This window comes from Symphalangus syndactylus, chromosome 8 (assembly GCF_028878055.3).
Source record: "Symphalangus syndactylus isolate Jambi chromosome 8, NHGRI_mSymSyn1-v2.1_pri, whole genome shotgun sequence".
NCBI lineage: Eukaryota > Metazoa > Chordata > Mammalia > Primates > Hylobatidae > Symphalangus > Symphalangus syndactylus.
In genome coordinates this window covers 37,406,141-37,429,240 of record NC_072430.2, presented here as the reverse complement: position 1 = coordinate 37,429,240, position 23,100 = coordinate 37,406,141, and the positions used below count along the sequence as shown (strand labels likewise).

At 36.8% G+C, this 23,100-nt stretch overlaps 1 protein-coding gene across 21 annotated transcripts in view; it reads left to right on the top strand.

Annotated features, from left to right (window-relative positions):
• Window positions 1-23,100, top strand: part of NRXN3 (neurexin 3) — a 1,686,195-nt gene that overhangs the window by 1,276,790 nt on the left and 386,305 nt on the right. For all 21 annotated transcript variants that reach the window (XM_055288598.2, XM_055288594.2, XM_055288597.2 and 18 more), the window contains one exon: window positions 13,713-13,894. In XM_055288598.2, the coding sequence (XP_055144573.1) occupies window positions 13,713-13,894 (182 nt within the window). The remainder of the gene's footprint in view (window positions 1-13,712; window positions 13,895-23,100) is intronic.

The window sequence follows — 23,100 nt, the reverse complement described above, 5'->3', positions numbered from 1 at the left end:
TAGTCTTGCAGGTCTTCCAAATACTAAATATTAAGTGCTTGGAAAATAGCTGGGCAAAATCTGAGTGCATTCTATGATGATACAGTAGCACAGTCTTGCTTGGGACTTAAAATCATGGTTGTTTATGGTCATGGAGTTCTAACCAAACCCTTGAACACAAAATTCAGTGAGCTCAAAATGAAACTTCCACTTTCACATTCTAATCTGTATTTCCTTTTCTATCTACTATTTTATTTGTCCAAATTTGAAAACTCTGAACCAACCCCAGATCCTTCTTTTTTTACTCCCCAAATATCAAATAGATCACGAAAGGCTTTTATTCTTCATGTCTTTCATATCTGCTTCCCCTCATTTCTCACGCTCACTGATCCAATTCCAATTTTCATCTCTCATGTCTGGGGTATTGCAGTGGTCTTCCTCTAAATCCACATGGTCACACATTATCCTCCCTCCATCTCCTCTACTGCAGACAAAGTTATTTTTCTCAAACTGTACATTTTCCCACTGATCAATGTAGTCATTCTCCAACTTTTTAAACACTAAAATCACTCTTTGAAAAATCGATATGGAACTGTGGAACTTTTTTTTTTTAGACAGAGTCTCGCTCTGTCACCAGGCTGGAGTGCAGTGGCGTGCTCTCGGCTCACTGCAACCTCTGCCTCCCAGGTTCAAGCGATTCTCTTGCCTCAGCCTTCCAAGAAGCTGGGACTACAGGCGCATGCCACCAAGCCCAGCTAATTTTTGTATTTTTAGTAGAGACGGGGTTTCACCATGTTGGCCACAGTGGTCTCAATCTCCTGACTTCGTGATCCACCTGCCTCGGCCTCCCAAAGTGATGGGATTACAGGCATGCACCACCAGGCTTGGCTAATTTTGTATTTTTGGTAGAGACAGGGTTTCTCCATGTTGGTCAGGCTGGTCTCAAACTCCCGATCTCAGGTGATCTGCCCACCTCAGCCTCCCAAAGTGCTGGGAATGTAGGTATGAGCCACCGTGCCCAGCCCAATCATATATTCTTTAACATCGTTGTATTATTTCCCAGAAGTTTGCAGCTTATTTTGTTTTAATGCTTTATTTTCTTAGTAACAAATTCTAAAACAACGTTGAATAATACTGTGATAATGAACATCTCTATTTTCCTGATTTTAATGGCAAAGGCTATATAGTTTTGCCGTTGAGTATGACAATACTTTGCTTTTGATAATCTCTGTCATATTTAGAACATTTTAATTCTATGTTAATTCAATTTTTGAGGGAATGGCTGCTGAATTTTTTTCCAATACTTAAAAAAATCCTGAGTAAAATTATATTCAAATTCTACTTTAATTAGGTGAAGTAATGAATTTTGTTAACAGATATCTTTAAGCTGAAATACACTACTTTTCATATTTCTGAAATCATATTTTTCTTCTAATATACCATTGAAATGCTATTCAAAAAATGTTTATCAATTTTCGTAAGTGAAATTAAAGTGTTTTGTTTTTGCGTAGCATATTTATTAGGTATTGGTATTAAGATTATATTGGATTTACAAATGAATTGGAAAATTTTTTAGTCTGTTTGGGCCACTATAACAAAATACCATAAACTGAGCAGTTTTGTAAACAACAGAATTTTGTATTTCATAGTTCTGGCGGCTGAGAAGTTCAAGATCTAGGTAGATTGTATTGGTCTCTGGTGAGAATCTCTTTTCTCTTCATAGGCAACATCTTCTCCTATAACCTCACATGGTGAAACCTCACATGGTGATGTCTGTTTTATAAGATCGTTTGCCCCCACCATCTCCCAAAGACCTTACCCTATAATACGAACACATTCGAAGTTAGGATTTCAACATAGGAATTTGCAGGGGGATCATAGGCATTGCAGTCCATTTCATGAAGATTTCTAACTCTAACCTTGCCTGTAGTATGGTATAAAATGGAGTAATTTAGAAATTATCTCTTATCTTAAAAGTTATGTTGAAAGGTAGATGAAAATTACCTGTAAAATCACCTACATCTGTATTTTTTAATTATTAAAACTTGAATCTCCTTTCCAATGGTGTCTATGGTCATTAGCCTATTGAGTTTTTCTACTTTTTCTTAGAAATCTTTGACAAGTTATACTTTTTCCTAGAAATGATCCATTCCTTCTGACTTTCAAATATATTGCTTTAAAGTTGTACAAAGTATGATTTTATATTTGTATTCTTTTCTATTATGATGGTTATATAATCTCTAATGTTCTATTTTTCTCCTTTAGTTTTTCTTATTTCTGTTTTTTTAGAGGTTTATATATTTTCTTTGACATTTTAAAGAGCAAACTTTGGGATTTTTTTAACTTTTATATTATTTCAAATATTATCGGGTAAATTTCAGCTTTTATTTTTAATCATCAAAAACCATCTTATTTATCTTATTTTTGTAATAGTGCATTAAGGTGAAAGTTCAGTTTATTTATGTTTATTTTCCCTGTTATTATTTAAGACATTTTCTTCTGAGTTTCTGAGTAAAGCTTTATCTGAAGTTTATATGACTTGATGTATAAAGCTGTCTCTTCATTAATACTCTAATTATTAGGTTTTGGTCTTTTTATTATATACTTTATATGTATAAAGAATACTGTTTGTTCAAAAACTTAATTATAGAAATCGTTAAGGATTTCTTTGTCAACAATAATGTTATCAGTTTAACAAATGTTCCAATTTGAAATATATATGAATTACTGAATATGCTTCTTAGGTAAAATTCTTGAGTTGCTTATCACCCAATCATCATGGTCATTCTTTGCCAATTTATGTAAGCACTTACTGTGCCCCTATGTGTTCCAGGCACTGTGATAGGTACCAGGAATTCTTTCATATCCAAACTCTTCTAGTTGTGAAAGAACCCAAATTTGAACTAGCTTAGACTACATGAGTTAGCTATTAAAAGTTGTGTATAAGAAAAACATGGCCAGGCACAGTGGCTCATGCTTATAATCCCAGCATTTTGTGAGGCCAAGACGGGTGGATCACTTGAACCCAGGAGTTTGAGACCAGCCTGGACAACATAGTGAAACTCTGTCTGTACTAAAAATACAAAAATTATCCGAGCATAGTGGCGGGTGCCTGTAATCCCAGCTACTCTGGAGGCTGAGACAGGAGAATCTCTTGAACCTGGAGGCAGAGGTTGCTGTGAGCCTTGATCACCCCACTGCACTCCAGCCTGGATGACAAAGCGAGACTCTGTCAAAAGAAAAGAAAAGAGAAGAGAAGAGAGGAGAGGAGAGGAGACGAGAGGAGAGGAAGAGAAGCAGAGTAGAGGACAGGAGAGGGACAAAGGCACAACTTCACAATATAGATTATAAAAACTAGGTATTTAAAAAATGATAAGATTTTTCTCTCCGTGGCCAACTCTAAATTCAACAGCTTGTCTTTACTCTTTCAGTCAGGATTGATTTTCTCATGACTTTCTCCCCATGAGCAGAAATGTGGCCACAGCAGCCGTGTGTCTCTTATGTCACAGTTTTATCATCAGAGAGGCACTGATGGAGTGTTTCTCTGGTTCCAGGTTTAAAAAAAAAAAAAAAAAAAAGTTCATTGAAGTTCTCTGGCCTAGCTTGGGTTAACTGATTACACCTTAGTCTATCTGCTGTATATAAGAGCAGAATCTTTTACGGACATGACAATTTCAGTTCAAATCACATGGTAAGTATGGAGGAAAATAATAATTTCTTTGTGAAGAGGCTTAATGTTTCAAGATAGAGACAGAGGATGTGCTGCGCCGATAGAATAATGAAAGTCTCCTATAGTTAAAAAACAAACAAACAAACTTGAGGCAGATTCTTCACTTCAAGGTGCTCACCATAAAATGGCAATACTGAACTATTTCTAGAGCTCTATATAGAGTGCCTATTGGTTATTTTGATCCTGTTACAACTCTTTAAGATGATGAGGTAGAAGCGTTGTCGCCTTCTTAATCATGGAGAAACTGAGGCTCAGTGAAGATAAATGATTGTTTTAGAACAGGAGCATGGACTTTAATAGTTGGGATTTGTTCTTTTCATCCAATTCTGACCTGGGTTCTGTGATGAAGAGGTATGTGTCTCATAGAATCAAATCATCACCCTTCAAAAATATTAGCCACCTTTTCCAGAAAAATCATGTTGGATGAATTAAAGCCACAAATACACCAAAGTCATCTGTTTACAGCCCCTGGCCTCTTGTAAGTATGAGGATCGTATAAATCAGGCATTTAAATCAAAGCACTGGAAATAAGCAACTGCTTTTTATCTGTATTGTTTTTCCAGAGAATATTCAATACTTAGCTACCCCTTGATTGTTCTTATTAAAGAAGGTATTTCAAGGCTGTGAAATAAAAGGAGGAAAAGAAGACATATGTCTATGTTCCAAACTTCTCCTTTCCTCTAATCATGTCTCATGTCATCAGAAGGAATGCAGTTCTGAAAAATAAAATGCTACAGAAAAGGCTGCTGAGTAATTATAAAATGATTTGTTTTTCCTTTATTCATTTATATTTTGCTTATGGACAAATGTATATATGGTCTTTGCTTTTAGTTAATGCTCTGTAAAATAGAATAACATGGCTATTCTTAAAGATGTCACATTGCTTTTCTGTTGTACATCCCTGTTAGGTTAAATCTGAGATGGACTTATCTATTTATTTTTACAAAAACAATTTGCAATGTGATTTAGAAATGGAGGAGTAACATAAAACAATTTGACTAAAAATGGGTGTGATTTTCTTATCTGAGACTGCCAAAAATTCACCAAAGAAAAATCATTCAAATGTCTTTGTGGTTAGGTTTCTTTTAGAAATTGAAAGTTGTGTTCTATTTCATCATCATGAGAGATGCTGTGAGCTCTAATTGATGAGCATTTATAAAATATTTCCACGTTGAGACGAAATGACAAAAAGGCAAGATGAATTAATGAACGTTGAATTTTCTTATTCCCTTATTCCCATTCTACTCCATGCCTGAATGGCAATGTGAAGATATGTAAGATATGTAAGCATAGGTGAGCCAGGTTTCACTGATTAATTCAACAGCATTTATTTCCTGTGCATTCACAGTGTTGAGAGATAAATAAATTAAACAGCTCTGGCTTCCAGGAGCTCGTAGTAGAGAAGCGTTCTGGATTTCCATTTTGTTTGACAATAAAACTTAATATTTATTTTCTTAAGCCTGAATACTGTGCAATTTCCTAGAACTTATTTTGTTTTGCTATATAAGAAACTAGCATGGTTATGAAAGTTAAATTAAGTTGGCTGTGAGTTAATTTCTGACATAGAGCTCATTATAAAGTTTACCCTTCAGAATTTAGAGTTTTCTGAGTGTGGTATAATTAATCAGGAGTGGACTATTGTCTGACCTTACTTTATTCACTTTATAAGAGGACAAACTCATGTAAAACCACTGTCATTTAAGTAAGATCAAATGAGTACCTCTATACTGCCAGTTGCATTGTGAAAAGGATTGGGTTTTCACCTTGTTTGCTGTTTTTGTTTTGTTTTTAATTTTGGCCACGTATGAGAAAGCCATTGTCCTTCTTTCCGTCATCATCCCATCCCTACCCAGATACACAGGTAAAGGTAAATGGTGAGAATATTAGAGATACAGTTTGACATAATGAAAAGAATGTAGATTGTTGAGTTAGACCTGGATTAAAGTCCTAATTCCATTCGATATTTGGTAAAAGATCTTGGCAAGTAGTTTTACTTTATTCTATAGCTTCCCTCATCTTTAAAACCAAGATAGTAACTGTTATGAGCTGAATTATGTCCCTTCTACAAATTCAGATATTAAAGTCATAACCTTCAGTATCTCAGAATGTGACTGCATTTGAAGATAGGGTTTCCTGAATGTGGTGTAATTCATTGGGAGTAGGCTATTTCTGACCTTGCTTTATTTTTCAGTTTCAGAGGTTATTTTGGTGGGCCCTCATCCAATAAGACTGATGCTCTTATAAGAAAAGGAAATTAGGGCATAGATTGGTACAAAGGGAAAACCATGGGAAGATACAGGGAGAAGATGATTGTCTACAAGCCAATAGAGAAGCTGTAGAAAAAACCAGCACTGCTGATACCTTGATCTTGAAATTCTAGCCTTCAGAATTGCAAGACAATGCATTTCTGTTGTAAAGTTACCCAGCCTGTGGTACATTTTACACAGCTCTAGCAAACTAATACAGCAAAAAAATATTTCAAGTGAAAAATATAGAGTTTTGAAATATTATACTGTATACTATGATATATAATAAATAATGTATACACATAGCTGGTATTAGTATCAATATTGATATTAACATTAGTCTAGAGTTAGTATTGCCAAACAGTACCAAAGAGTTTGTGAAAGAAATAATTGTCCCAAAGGAAAAACAATGAGCTTATGAAAATTCCTTTAAGCAAGAGGGAATTTGAGTGTGTTCGTGGAAGCTTTATTTTTAGGTCAATTTTAGTATCTGCAGCATTGCGTATTCTACCAGTAATCATCTTCTTTTTCCTTAGTGGAAGTATCCTGAAATTCGATGAGTAAAAATAACTTTCTTTTATATTTTTGTGATATAACAGCTTCTAAAGTAATGTGTTTCTGAAAATGTCATTACCCCTAAGACTTACTTACAAAGGGTCATGATGTGTTTGTCAAACCTCATCAGTGTGTCCAGAAACTATGTGTGAGTGTATTTTAGTCAAACTTCCTGGGAATTAAAGTATATATAAGGTAACACAGCAATAGAACATCTCAATAGTTGGCATCAGATTTGCAAATGGCACAATTATTTGTTTCCTCTTCATTGGTCCTTGAAAAATTCATAATGTTCCCATCAAAAGTTCCAACCAAGCATATTTGTAAGAACAGGGTTTGTACATAACCTATTACATCATGAAGAATGGCTCTCTTGCGTGGTATTTACCACCAGAATTAAGTAATGGTAGACTTTCTTTTATTCATGGAAAACATTCAGTGAATGGGTAGAATATTATTTGTTTTATATTGTTCTCTCATCAGCTCCTTTGGAGACTTTGGCATCGGGTACAATATATAAGGGTCTCACTCTGCACACCAATTTGAGTTCCCATGTTATCAAACAGATTTAATGCTAAACTGAACTGGTGTTTGTTCTGTTTATAAGTCTTTGAGTTGAAGCCTTGTTTCTGGAATATTGGGACATGCTCTGAAATGTTGCCTCTGTAGATCCTAGAAAGTAATGATGTTTTCTGCTTTAATGCGATTTAGTTTTAATTATTCTTCCTTCAACAGAGAGAAATAGATTGCTCCACAGGGAGGGAAACCTCACCTTGCCTGAGCATTGTCTAAGAAATGGCTTTTTCTCATGATATACTTAACTGTTAGGCAATGTTGTCAGTTTCTCAGCTTACTGAGCGGCAAATTTGCTCATTTCTTTGCCAAGGAAAAAGAATCTTCTTAAAAATAGATGAACTTTCTCTCTTAATGTTCAGTCCATTCAATGTTGCTTTATTTAAGGCTGCTTTATCATCAGTTCTGGGGTTTATTTCAAAAAATTCAAAGTAGACAAAACAGATCATAACAAGCCATCTATTCAATAAATAAATAGCAGAGCTGTTTTTAAAATGTGTATCATTAACCCTGTACTCCCTAGTGGCTCCCTCTGTAATGCAGAGGGCTTGTTTGCAGTTTTTCTATCTGTTATTCACCTTTCTCCCCTCCTTGTGGAGCTCTTGATCTCTAGGGATGTTTTTAGGGAGTCTTTATCCCATTAGTCACTGGGACAGCTTTGGAGAAGAGGGCAGAGTTAAGAAAGGGAGGATCTGATTCTATTCTCAGCTCCACTACTTAGCAACAGATCAAGTTGTTTAATCTCCTTGAGCATCAATTTTCTTTTTTATTAAAATAGTAACCAAAATATTTGCCATTAATATTTCAGTGAGTGTTGAGGGAAGAGGCACCAGATGAGACACTCCAAAAGAAAACAATTTGAAAACCATTTAATTTTATGGAAATGGGCACAGCTGTTAGAAAATAGTGAACATTATTCACTCCTAAAGCAGCCAGGGAGATGAGGGGCAGAGGAAAACCATAGAACAAACTAAGTAAAAGAAATTGAGAAAATGTATTCTTTGGGCAGTCAGATATTACGAGATCCTTCAGTTAAATTTATGTCTCTATTTGCTAGAAGAGATATTTGTCAGTTCCAAAGCCACAAGCCTTTCCCTTTTGGTTTTATTAGCTGCATGGTAATTGATATGAATTTAAAAGATAGTTTTAATTTAATAGCAATAACTACATCTACTGGCAGGATATATTTTATGTCATTGATAGTCCATTTATTTTCCAAAAGGATTTACCAGTTTATAGTAAAAAACACGAATGTGGATAAGCTTGTGAAAGAGTAATAAAAAAGAAATAAGAAATAAGAAACCTGAAATGATATAGGAAGACCGACATACCTTACTGTTATGAAATTTTATACTAAGTCCTGAGGCAATGATCAAAGAGAACTAGAGCAGGAGACTGACATCTTGTTTCTTATCCTGGTTTATCTATCATGTACTTTGCACATAATTGTTATACTTATTTTATTACTTAATTTATTCTACTTGTTATACTTGTCCACAAGTAAATTATCCAGTTCTCCTTAAATTTAACTCTCAGAGGCTGGGTGTGGTGGCTCACGCCTGTAATCCCAGCACTTTGGGAGGCTGAGGTGGGTGGATCACCTGAGGTCAGGAGTTCGAGACCAGCCTGACCAACATGGTGAAACCCCCATCTCTACTAAAAGTACAAAATTAGCCAGGTGTGGTGGTGCATGCCTGTAATCCCAGCTACTTGGGAGGCTGAGAGAGGAGAATCGCTTGAACCCAGGAGGTGGAGTTTACAGTGAGCCAAGATCATGTCATTGCGCTCCAGCCTGGGTGACAAGAGCAAAACTCCATCTCAAAAAAAATAAATAAAATATAATGAAATAATAAATTTAACTCAGATTTCCCCTGGGAGATGCTTCTAAAACTTGTTCCATTTTAACATCAATAAAATTATTTCAGGGAATGCTAGTTTGCTATATATATATATGTACAATACATGAATGAGAAAAAAGTTATATTCCTCATTCTCTTGAAGAAACGATAGATCACTCACTTAATTAGCTTGTTCTGTAACTATATGTGTGTGTATATATATATATATACACACACACATACATATATTCACATATATATATATACACACACACACACAACCAATAATGTATCATTGTATTTTAGTACTTTTATTAAGCCATTTTACCTGTAATTATTTGATGGGGTAAATAATAAATGAATTGTAGTCTATTGCATTTTTTAACTAAACCTTTTTTGTTTTTCACACACATGCATGCACACACACATAGACAAATATATATATGCTTATGTATATGTACATACACATATGTATGTATATATTATTTGTATATCTAAAATGAATCTTAAGACAAGAATTCTATTTCTGTTAATAGTCTCCCAGAAAAAGTAATATGCTATTTGGCTATGAGACTGGAAATAGAACCAATGCCATAAAGGCAGGGCCAGGGGGTTTCTAAGTCAAAACAACAACAACAATAAAATAATTACCTAAGTGATCCTAAATAAAGAAAAAGTAAATTACCATCAACAATTATATTCTAACACAATAAGCAATAATATGCACCCAAAATTTAAGAACCTTGGAGAAATATGTGAATGAGAAAAAATTATATTCCTTATTCTCTTGAAGAAACTATAGTTCGCCCACTTAATTAGCTTGTTCCGTAACTATCACCCAGGACTCCTTTATGATTGCATGGAAGACTGATCCTTTTCTTCTGCTGGATCACTATCCCAAGCACACACGCACAGAACACATACCAAAACGCTCTGTCAATATCACCATCAGCTCCATCACATTAAGTAGTTAGCCAATTATGAAAACAATAAGCCAGACCCGTTATTTGCAGGTTGTGAGTTAACAACAAAAAAAAAAAGGCATCCTTGTTGACTATTTGAAGATGAGATGTATCCTTTTAATCTTTGTTAATGGTGACTGTGTAGAGATTTCATTCCTGGAATACTGTATTGGTTAAAACTCAGCAAAGCAACCTCAGCTGCTTGCAGACTTGCAAATCCTGCAGTGTTAAATGGCCAAAATGCTACTATAGCAATTTTTTCTTCGGTTGAGTTGGTCAGTTTTTGCCAACAAGGATGAAATTTACATGATTCTGAATATAAATATAAGTAATATGATCTTGCATCAGCATACTGAACACGTTGAGAAACCAGCAATCGGAAGTACGAGGCTTAAGGGAGAAAGCATGTTAATGTGGTATAGCATGGCTCAGAAATGAAAATCTTTGATGAGTTAAGAGGAGGTTCTTATAGTTCCGAGGATTTTCCCAAGAAGTTGATTTGTGTTCCACATTTCAAAGTAACACAATTAACTTTTTTATTTGAATATATAAAACAAAATAATTCTATCTTTCCTGTAGGACTCTAGGCATTTTATATTAAAATTAACACAAAGTATGTATTTACCTTTAAAAACCATGCAAGATGGCAAAGCATGAAATGTAAAAAGAAAAAACAGTAACAATATCAGAGTAGAAAATTATAATTGTTAATTAACTTCCTCTAATGTCCCATAGCATTGGAGTATGGGAGCATTCAGGGTCTTTATTCACTCTTACCAGCAAATACTTCATCAAGAATAGATATTTTCATATTTTTTTCTTCATAGCAAAGTAATCATATGCCAGGTACTTTGTATCTTCTATGCTTTCTTCACCTATAGAGTTAGAATCATCTAACATAGTGACATTGTAAATTCAGAATGACAAAAGCAATACAACTAATTTTAAATCAAATTTTTAGTCTATTGTATCAAATATTGTCATAGTGAAGTTTTGTTTTTTGTTTATTTAAAGATTAAAGCCACTGTGACCTTCTAACCATATATGAGAAATTGTATATTTGTGTATTAAAATATTCTTCTCCTTTGTATTGGAGCACTGAGAATTACTGTTAGGATCGTGGATGAAAACTACAAGTAAAATGCTTAAAGTTATTGATATGGTGAGATGGCCAGACAAGCTTCTGAAAACATGCCAAATTTGGGGGCTGTGACTTTGTTTTCATTCTGCTTTAGTCTGATAAAAAGAGTGAAAAGAACTAAGTACAGACAACTGTTTGCCCCATTGGTATAGTTTAATGATATGGTTTATTGTGTAATTACATTGGTATGTGGTGAAAAAAGGCTTTCAGAGGTAGAAGGCTCAAGCTGGAGACTTAAAAGTGGTACCATTTAAATCAGATAATTGAGCCTCTGTTTCCAAATCTGTAAAACAGTGTTAAGATATAAAATGTCCCATACAATTGTTGCAAAGATTCAGCGAATGAATTTGAAAATATTTTGCAAACTGTAAGGCACCATGCATACGTTGCTATCAATTTTTTGACTTGTTATTTTTGTAGTGATAAAAATTATTTCCTGATAGAGTATGAATTTATCTCTGTAGCAGAATCCACTATATATTTAGGATAGAAAAGTAAAAGATTTTTATAAATCGCCATGAAATGTCACAGGCTGATTTGCATTTTTTGGTGACTCTATACATTAATCACTGAGTAACCTTCAGTTTTCCAAATAAAGAATAAGGAGAGTGGTGATGACATTTGTAATCATCTACAGAGGAATTATTTAAATTCTTCACAGATGGAGCGATATCAAGGGTAAATCATTATAGCCACATTTCTAATTTTAAGAAGCTTTGAGGGTGTTTGTGGATGGTAGGAAGTAAACATTGTTTTGTGTATAGAATTAATCATAAACTTTGCATACCACAATTCCAAATCCTCCAGATGAGTGTACAGGGCTTTCCAGACACCATCCCCTAAGGATTGAGACATTCATAAAAGGAAAATAATGTTATGCTACATGTAAGGTAATATACAAATTGAGCAAATTGGAGCAACTAGAATAGTGACCTTTCAAAGAAGACAAATTAGATTCTATATGCCTCAGAATTTAATGGGTCTTAGTGCTTTAGGAAGGATGACATATAACACATATTCCTAATTCTAGTCTCACAAGAGTTAACTCTATTATTTCTCAACAAGATGAATAACACTTCTTCTTTGGTCAACATAATTCTACCTAATATTCTCTGTAAACTAGCTCTGGGAATACATGCGGACCAGTGCTTGAGATTTTTAGTAAATGTAAAAGGTATCTGAATGGTTGTCTAATGCTGCTTTAAAGTAGTTTTAAGGGTTGGAACATGGTCACTGAGAAATACACAAGAAAATCTTTTGCCAAATGTCTTCTGAATTTTGAGATGAGTAACCCGTGGAAGTATTCTCTATGGGTAACACCACTTGCCTAAAACCAGAGGCAACAAATGGCATAGTCTTTTCTGGTCACCAAATCTAAATGATTTTCTCCAACTGAGATTAAAAATGTTTTTCTTAAAATATACTTTTTATAATTTCTGAAATACAAATATTTTCTTTATTTTTATACCCATTTGCTTTGTAAGTAGTTCTAAATTAATATATTCTTAGTAACTCCTGAGTTCATATGGATAATAGTAAAAACACAAGTAAATGGTAAACATACTGATAAGCCCACTAATCATAATTGACAACTACCACTTGTCACGTTCAAATCTCATTATCCTGTGATGTTTTTTCTGTTTCTTGTATCTTCTTCCTAAGATTTAGTTTGAAAAAGGAAAAGAAAATGTATTTAATGCCAGATAAATACCACCACTAGGGAACAAAAAAAAGGTTCATTTTTAAAAGACTCCTGGAGGCCAGGCACGGTGGTTCACGCCTGTAATCTCAGCACTTTGGAAGGCCAAGGCAGTCAGATCACGAGATCAGGAGATCGAGACCATTCTGGCTAACATGGTGAAACTCCGTCTCTACTAAAAATACAAAAAGTTAGCCGGGCGTGGTGGCACGTGCCTGTAGTCCCAGCTACTTGGGAAGCTAAGGCCGGAGAATTGCTTGAATCCAGGAGGCAGAGAGTGCAGTGAGCCGAGGTTGCGCCACTGCACTCCAGCCTGGGCGACAGAGCGAGACTCCATCTCAGAAAGAAACAAAACAAAACAAAACAAAAAACTCTTGGAAATCATTTTTGTTCCCAGGTTTATAGCAACATAATAGTGAAATAGGCAAATGCATTTAGTCACGTAACTTGGTTTCCTCGGGCCACTACTTTTTTTCCTGTGGGAGTGGGAGAAGGTACAAGCAGGAGAGACATGGTGCCTTTGGAATGCTCTGTTACCTTCAATTTTATAAGGCTCCTGGCTCCACTGACCAGATTATGCTGATAGCTAAGAGATAGGGGACTAGTTTTCTAACTTGTGCCTGTCCTGGCCAAAATGCAAAATTAAGCCTACTGTTGAGGAAGACCAGAAAGTTGTTTATTGCAGTGTACCCAGGCTCCCAGACTTAGGATGTTATTTACCCTCCACAGTTATGCAGCAGGAACTTAAGATGTTAAGAACGACTCTTACCAACATCTGCTTTGTTATGCATTCATTCTGCCTGCATCTTTAATTTGGGGTGATAGCTGCCTTCAGAAGCTTTGGAAGCCATTCCTCTCAGTAACCAAATACTGTCCCATGGGGGACGTTTCCTCTCTGCAGCTGTTCTGTGTAGGGTCTCAACAGTGTGCCACAGCTGGCTGTATGCAATATAGTGCCTTGATGTCTCCCTCTCTCCTTGCTTTTGCAGCTGGCGCTACGTACATCTTTGGGAAAAGCGGTGGGCTCATCCTCTACACCTGGCCAGCCAATGACAGGCCCAGCACGCGCTCTGATCGCCTTGCCGTGGGCTTCAGCACCACTGTGAAGGATGGCATCTTGGTCCGCATCGACAGTGCTCCAGGACTTGGTGACTTCCTCCAGCTTCACATAGTGAGTACCGGGCCTTGGCCTAGATTTTCTTGTCTTACTGGTGGGCTGAGTTGGTGATTCAGGTAGATGCAGCAGAACATTCTAGATCAATATGGCAAAGGTGCACATGCTTATAAAAATTGTTTTCAGATGTGAGCCATCATACTTACAGGGTTCCTGGGGGAAAAACCTTAAATACTCTTCCTTCTTCCCCATGTATATAGAGAGGAAAAAGAAATTCATTCTTTGCAGGCTCCCTTCCCAACTGTGTGGCTTGGCCTGTGGCAGAACATTTAGCAGACTTCTGGGGTATATTTAAGAGATTTACGTGGTGTGGATCTTACCTGGTGCAAGCAGCAAAGCCAAGTGGAATGTTAACAATCTCCTAGGCTGGGATTTGGCAAACCTTCTGTAAAGAGACATATAGTAAATATTTTGGACTTTGCAGGTCAGATAGTCTCTCTCAGAGCTACTCAGTTCCGCCTTTGTAATGTGAAAGCAGACAGAGACAATACATTTTTTTGAAATGCATGAGACTGTATTCCAATAAAAATGTATCTATAAAAACAAGCTGCAGGCCATAATTTAGTGACCCCTGTCCTAGGCTTCAAACATCACTGTAGAGATGTAATAAATGTGTAAGAAAAACTGAGACCAGAGTGCCAGAGTGGGCGGGGCAAAAGGGAAAAAGAACAGTGATCAAGAGTTGAGTAATTCATGCATATTGCATAGTCAACATTTTGCTTTTGGTCTTGTACATATGTGCTTAATAGTACTGCACCCTCAATCCCTGTGGATCATAAGAACACAGCAAAGGCTAAGAAATTAAAAATGATTAAAAAGAAAAAATTATTTTGTTATAAGGATGGAAAATATTTTTATAGCAACAATTAACCCATTTTATCACCTGTGCAGTCTGCAGTTAAGAAAGTAGGCTAAAGAGAGATATGGTTCTCATCCATAAGTACCCGAAGTGCAGTCTCCAAGAGCAAAGAGAGGAATTGTTCTCATTAGTTAGCAATGACAAGGCTAGAAAGAATGGATTTAATTTGGAGCAGTAAGAATTTAGTTTAAATAGCAGGAGGAAAAGGCAGTTAAGAAAAAAGATCAACTGGGGATTACTACCGACCTCCAAAAAGGAGGGAAAGGAACATTGATTAGGAATCTCTGAATCAGAGTTTTGCTAATGTGCAGGTGCATAGAGAGAAGCAGAGGATACAATTTCATTGCTGGTCTCTGGAGTTGGAGATGGCTGGCCGGAATCATGCATGACAAGCCCAGCTCCCACAGCAGTGTGCATGTCTGGCACTTGCTCTTCCAGCATGCCTTGCATATGAGAGCAGCTTAAAGTCCTAGGCTTGAGCTGGAAGTCGGTCTAGCCCCAGTATAAGCCAGATCAGGGCAAGACTCTGCTTAGGAGCTTAAGGAAGAACTGGTTAGAGATGATCACCTTTAAAATGTGGTGGAGGAGTCTTGAATAGAGTTGTGAACTTTTCAATTCTTTCTCAGATGCTTCAGGAACCATATGGTGCTATGAGCCTGAGCTAACACATTTTAAAAAGCTATGCCAAGGAGCAAAAAGAAAGGCAGCCATACTTACTACACTTTATCTTTATTTGGCCTCTAAGAACCACCATAATTAACAAAACTCGGTGAGATTTATGCTACATATAACTTAATGACTATTTCATGGCGGCTATAACTAGGCTATTATTACCAGCTCACTTGCATTTCCACAGTGATTTATCTTCTTTTTTTGTTCATTGTGACTTCCTGAGAAAGATATGATTTGGCACAGACATGAGCATCTTTTTGAGTCAAATAGTGCACTACTGTTTTATCCATTCCTGTTCATTCATGTTTTGTAGAACATCTCCACTTTTAAGAGGGAGGTTTTCCTATTTTCTGATGGTTTACTTGAAATTAGCAGTGTTTCAATAAAATTGTCATGCAGATTATGGTAACTTCTAGGAGGAACCAGAACATTCCAGTATATTATAATATGCCATTATAAAGTTCTGTCATTTCTTTGGGGTCTTTGAAAAGTGAATGCTCTAAACATACTTTGAGATTCAAGTAACATCCATTTGTGTGTATTTATTAGTGTGTGTATTCTGTATAAGCATACCCATTAGATTGGACATAGTATAATATTATTTTCTTTGTATGAGCAAAATTACCAGACATTTTATATCAAAATATAAAGAGGCCCCTGGGTTGCTATAGACACTTGGGTGATATAGCCGATTGCTTAAACATTCTGTGAAAGCCCAGTAGATTTTCCTTCAAATCTTAGATTAGGAAATGATGACGTCACCCGACCTTTTCAGAAAAAAGGAAAAAAGGATCCTGTGCTGTGGGGAATCTGTGTGATTCTAGAGTGACTCTGACATGTTCATGGCCCTCTCGAGCACGGGGCCCCTTCATGGGTCTAGTCATTTGAAGCCGTATTTTATTTCCTTGCAGATTATTTCTCTGTCTACTCTGAAGAAGGCAGGTTTCTTATTATACTTGAAAGTAAAGAAATCCAAATAGAAGACTAAGTGGCTTAATTATGAAACCAGCTTTTTGTTTTGGACATTTAAGTAGATGCATCAGGGAAACAAAGCCATAAATACTTATTAAGATAGTTTTATAACTTTTACAGTCTGTAAAAGGTGGTTCTGTTTGTTGAATGGTTTGTTTTCTTGTACCAAAGAAAGTTACTCAAGAGAGAAAGAGCTTTGGGGCCATTAATGAAAGTGGAAGGGATTGAGCATGAGGCAGAAGATGCTATTTCACCTTACAGTTCGCCTAGAAGAGAAACCTCCTGGGAAAAAGAAAAAGTGATAGAAGACACAAGGGGGAGATGAAAGCAGGTGGCTTACTCTGTTTTTTTACTGCTATAACAGAATGCTTGAGATTTGGTAATTTATAAGGAACATAAATTAATTTCTCACAGTTCTGGAGGCTGAGAAGTGTAAGATCGAGGTGCTGGCAGGTCCGGTGTCTTGTGAGGGCCCAGTCTTCACCTCTAAGGCGAGCACTGCATCCTCAGAAGGGGAGGAACCCCATGTTTCCACATGGCAGAAGAGCAGAAAGAGTGAACCCATTCTTGCAAGCCCTTTTTAGGATAACATTAACCTATTCATGAGGGCAGAGCCCTCGTGACCTAAGCGCTTCCCAAAGGTCATACCTCCCAACACTGCGGCATCGGTGATCAAGTTTCCAGCACATGGAATTTTGGGAGACACATTCAGAGCATAGCAGCAGAAGAAATTCCGGGGATAAGGGAAGAGGACAGGGCTCTGCCTACCGATGTCCTTCAACAAGGGATTACATGGGGGCAAAGCTTCATTCTTTGAATATGAGTGTTCATTATAAAATAACAACAACAACAAAAACCTAAAGTACTTTGGTGCTACTTCTGAGTAGTGATCAGGCTAGTGAAGTTGGTCAAAAACAAAGTACAAACTCCAGAATTAGCCAGCAGTGTTTGTGTGTGTGTGTGTGTGTGTGTGTGTGTGAGAGAGAGGGCGAGTGTGTGTGTGTGTGTGTGTTGGGGAGAAGGAGAAGAGACAAAGAAAGCTTGTATTTCTTTAAATTTCAAAGAAGACAATTCCTAGAAATTCCTGAAGTGTTTTGAGCAACATCAACATTGTCGTTGGAATATTTCCTTTTTATCCTCAAATGGACTTATTTGAAGGAAGAGAAAAATGCTCTTCCAAGAACACTACAGAGCCTGACCCTGGGGTAAGCACCCACTCTAGAATAGCCCCAGGGCAGGAGTGGCAAATAGGCTTCGTCTTGCCTGAAAATTCTCAGTGCCTCACTCTCTCTCTTCAAGCTTTACACCAGGGTTTATGAGAACAGCGGGTAAATCCACAGGTAGGAGATCTAGCTTCCATTAGTCATGTCTGCCACATGTGCAGAAGTGAGCTTTCGTGAACGTGCACTACACATTCATCACATCTGCTCTAAGCTCCACACTATCCCTCCGCGCGTGCTCCAATTTTCCCATTTCTTTTCCTTTGTGATCCTGAAATCCCCACATATTAAAATTTCTTTGGAAAAGTGGTATCTTAAGCTCATGTTGCACTGCAAGTCCTGGAATGATTTATTAATTCATTTAAAGTAGTCGATCTTATTGCCATCCTTCTTATACCAGGCTAAAGTCAGCTCCTGTGACAGAATTTAAGTTTTGATAGGAGAGTTGGACAGAAAGGAGGAAAAGTGGCCATGGCTAGTTTGGGGATGTGCAATGTTGTGTGGGATGGTAGAAATGAGTGGGAAAACTTGGGCAAAATGAAGGCATTTGTGTCCTAGATTGAGTAAGGGTCACCAAGATGGTTGAGTGCTATGAGCACTTTTTTTCTTTTATATATGTATTTTAAGTTCAGGGGTACAAGTGTAGGTTTGTAGGCTTGTTACATAGGTAAACTCATGTCATGGGGGTTTGTTGTACAGATTATTTCATCGCCCAGGTATTAAGCTTAGTACCCATTAGTTATTTTTCTTGATTCTCTCCCTCCTCCCACCCTCCACCCTCCCAAAGGCCCCAGTGTGTGTTGTTCTCCTCTATGTGTCCATGTGTTCTCATCATTTAGCTTCCACTTATAAGGGAGAACATGCAGTATTTGGTTTTCTGTTCCTGTGTTACTTTGCTAAAAATGATGGCCTCCAGCTCCATCCATGTCCCTGCAAAGAACATGATTTCGTTCTTTTTTATGGCTGAAGAGCACACTTTTTTCTATTTCATGATTTGCTCAGATTGTCTTTCATTCTGGCCAAGGGAGCAGAGACTCTTATTTCTCTTGCTATTTTCTTTTAAACCTAAAGTCTTCCCACTCATCTGGGCCTTATAAAAGTTAAATAGGTTTTGACAAAAAGTGTTGAACAACACAGGCATTTGGTCATTTTAAAAAATCAGAGAGGGCCAGGAGATAAAAATTATTTAGAAATTGCTTGCTTCAAATTAACTAACATTTCTTTGTTTTTGGTTCACATTCCATAATGCAATATTTTCTAAATCAATTATAAACTGTTATATTAATAAAATTTTGAATTAAGCATGTTTGAAAAAGGCAAAGAGATCTTTGTTGAAGTATATGTGCATGAAATGAGATTCTGTAAAGCGAAGGCGTCTTAGGGTAGAGGAATTTTTTAAAATCTATTTCAAATATTAGTTTCCTTCCATTGAAATCAATTGCTGAGGAATTAAAGCTCAATTTTGGAGAAAAGCTGCTATCACTTGTGAGTGACATCTGCCTATTGACCCCACATATAGGCTTTATGGAGCAGTGTCATGTTACACTCACCTTCATTTATACAACAGGGAAAAAAACTGAATAGGACTAGAGACGAGTTTAGCATGAAGTGCTTGTTATTACTATCATGAAACGCTTGTCAACCTCTTTCACCATCTACAAAATAGAAGGTCGGGGAGAACTGGGCAATAATTAGCTTCCCTTTATGTAGTTAATGCTGAGTATAAGAAAGACATCCTCTTAATTTCTTTCTCCCTGTATGTAATTTACAGTAAATCCTCTTGGATTCATTTTTTAATTATGAGCCTTTCAGGAACAGTGAAAATTTATGTGTTAAGATATCTGTTTTGTTTGACAAGAATCTATAACCTTCCCCAACTATTTCCTTCCTGACTTAAAATGTAGATTCTTACATACACGAGGATGAGGGGCAGACAAAGAACTGCTATCCAGACTGACCCCCATTTCACAGTGGCAAAGTGTTCTTCTTCCAAAAACTGGAACTTTGAAAACAGATTGATAATATTCTATCAGTATCATATTTGGGGAAGTTGGATATTTATTAAGTTTCACTTGTATATTATTGTTTTTACATAATTTATAGCACCCAATGAGAGTCCTGTAAAATAAATGGAAGTAGAGCTGAATGATGATGAATCGTCTGTTCCTCCCATCTATTGCATTTATAAATTGCCAGCCTGGATGCTTCATTTGGGCTGTCTCTATGTGGGATATTTACAGTAAACCATCAGCATCTGCTGGGATAGTCCTTAGTAAGGTTAGGTGGCTGTTAGCTTAGATTCGTCTCTGGGTTTGGCCAGTGACAGAATTGGATTTGAGTCAGGAACTATATTTGGGGAACTTTCCAGTGGAGTACAGAAGAATGTCGGTGTTTTTGAGACTGGTAATGCAAAAAAAAAGGAACGAACAAGAAAACAACAGAGGTATCCAACAGATGCAATTTTGTTTCCCATAGAGTGCTGTGCGCTGCAGGTTGACTCCGTATTTCCTTCCATCGCTATTTGCTGTTAGTGAAAAAGACCTCTTTGGGTTTTCTGGACTTGGAAGTTTTTCCAGATCATTAGCCATTTATATGGAGAGGACCTGCTGGGCATTGTCTCTCCAGCTTTCAGCTTAGCCATGCTTTCCCAGCAGAGTCGGAGAAGAAGGTGGGAGAAGGGAGTAGAAGTGATGATTGGATGAAGTGACTGTTTATGTAACCCGAACCAGAGGCAGCTATCTGCAGGGGGGCTGGGGTGTGTTTTCTCAGATCTCTATTATTCCCATGATATTTCTATCTAAATCTGTTTACTTTGATTCCACACATGGTTTTGAGAGGCAACAAGCCACAGTAGACAGATGTGCTTAATTTGAAACCAAAAAAAAGTTGGATTTGAGTTCCATTTCTGTCAGTGAGCTATGTGACTCTCAGCAAGTCATTCTACTACTTGGAGCTTCAGCTTCCTCTTCTTATAAATGGGCATAAAATATTATGTTGCAGGGTTTTCTCAAAGATCAAGTGAAATAAAGTATTTAGAAGCTGTTCCTTATCAGCAAAACACTGCACTAATGGAGAATGGTAGTTTTCCTAATAAAATGGGTGCTGTAGAGGTGATGACTGCATTAGAGAAACATACATAGAAGGAAAGTTTTAGTTTAATTATTTGTATAAGTCTGCTGGGACTTTTTAGGCAAAATTTTTAAATTTCTGTTTCATCTGATCAAATGTCAATTTTATGAATTAACCAGATTCACAGTGAAGACTTTTGGAGCATCTCTTTAGCATAAAATGAAGAAGCAGTTACCTCTGAGGGAATTTAGGTCATGATCTTGGTTAGGTCAATAGGATAAGTGACCCTATAGCCTCCTTGGTGTCTCATTATATAGCATTGTGTCTCTATCCCTGTTACAAGATGATAATGCATTGCGCTTCTATTCTCTTTAGTATAAGCTTCCAAAGGGCTCTAGACTCAGCAGTGAAATTGACACCTGCCTTGCCCTGAACTTTATTCTTTAATTGTATTGACCATGGGAAAATATGCCACTTCACATGAAAACAGGGAAAGAAGAGAAGAAGGAAGAGAGGGAAAGAGGAGAAGGAAGAAGGAGGAAAATAAGGAAAATAAAAGAGCAAGAAGATGATGACAATAACCATGACCATCACCACCAACAATAGAAGTAGTAGCAGCAGGAAAGCAAAACCTTTGTAGATAGGCCTAGTATCAAAATGGTTTTAGACTCTCCTTGGGTACCAGATAAAGTCACAAAGGGCTTGGTCATATACTCGGGGATAGAGCCCCCACAAAACGTTGCTAGAACCAAAGTCCTAATGGGGGTACAGCCAGACTGTGGGGAGCTAAGTAGGTCTTGCCACCAAGTAAACTGGAAACCTAAAACCAGAAATACAAACAGAAATACTTCATAGATTTGGATTCCCCAAAATATGAAGGAAAAGTGAATTATAAATTTACTGTGCAAGTGAAATGTACAATAATGCAATCACAAAAATCAAGTTGACAAAGTGTGTGGAAAACAGGTTATGGCTGATAGGAAATTATGAGAAGGGAAGGCCAAATGGCTATATCTTTCTCATTTATGGTTCATACAAGAGCCCTTAGGCTGTTAGTTAATGACAGTTATGTTTCAGAATCCTCAATGCATACAAATAAGAATTTTGAAAAACTAAGATGAAGAGAATTTAGCTCCTGAGCATCAGTCATTATATATATATATATATATATATATATATTAATTGAGTTTTTATTATGTGTCAGGAAAAGTACTGTGTGTTGAGGGTACTGTGACCAACCTTGGCTTGCATGGCATAAACAGGCTTGAAAGGCCACAACAATTACAAAAACAAGAAATTAGGTTTTCTACTCATTATGAGGTGATGTATATACAACTCTTGCACAGCTCCTGGCATATAGTAAGCTTTCAATCATAGATAGATTTTGATATTATTGGTACTCAAAGATTTTTCTTCAACTAATTTTAACTCAAAAACTTGTTATATTTTATTTTCCTAAGCAATGAATAAACTTTAATCAGGCCTCTGAAATTTGAAATGAAGCAATATAAAATTCTAAGGAGCTGGGATGTTACTGATTTAAAGACAGCTGGGTGGCATATATACTGGGTTATTGCAGTTATCAAGCTAGCTGAGTAAGTTCTGAATAGCAAGGCAAACTCTCAGTGTCATCACGTGAATGCTGGGGCTCACAGGACTTAATGGCAAACCTCCCTTAACACCATCAGTTGGATGAATTATCTCATTGACCCACCGCTTACACTGCTACTTGTCATTACTCCTGGGGTATTGTTCAGTGCAACAGGGCAAGAAATAACTCATTGACTCCCTGAAGCTATAGATGATGGATTTTAGATCCCTAGCTGCATTCAGAAGGCATAGGAGCTCAGTGTATTGATAGGGGAATTCATTAGCCACCCACTCCACAGAATCAGTTTCTTAGATCCTGGTGCTGTCACTGCTGCTGTTGCAACTTGTTAGTGTTTCAGGGACAGATGTCAGAGGGAACTGTATAACTACATTAGCCTCACAGATAGTACTGACAGCCAGACCTGTCATTTCCTGGCCTGCGATGACACTTCTGGAGCCTAGAATCACTTAAAGACATTTAGATAGGCCCTGTTGATCCGACCAAGCTAACCTTCATCCTGAAATCAATTCATACTCAGGATGACAGGAAATGAGTTGTCATTAAGGCTCATATTCTATTTCTGAGTCCTTAGTTAACCTCTTACAATTCAGTTTATTTTTCCTCCTCCATTTCTATAAAATGGCAGGTAATTTAATGGCATAGATTATTACTTCCTACATTTACTCGGGAGCATGTGTTTTAGAGACCATCTTATATTGGTACTATTACTATCACTTTCCGCTAATATTGATTGACAACATACCAGGTACCAGACACTGTGCAAGAACTTTGTTTACACGGTCTTATAATGAGCTCACAA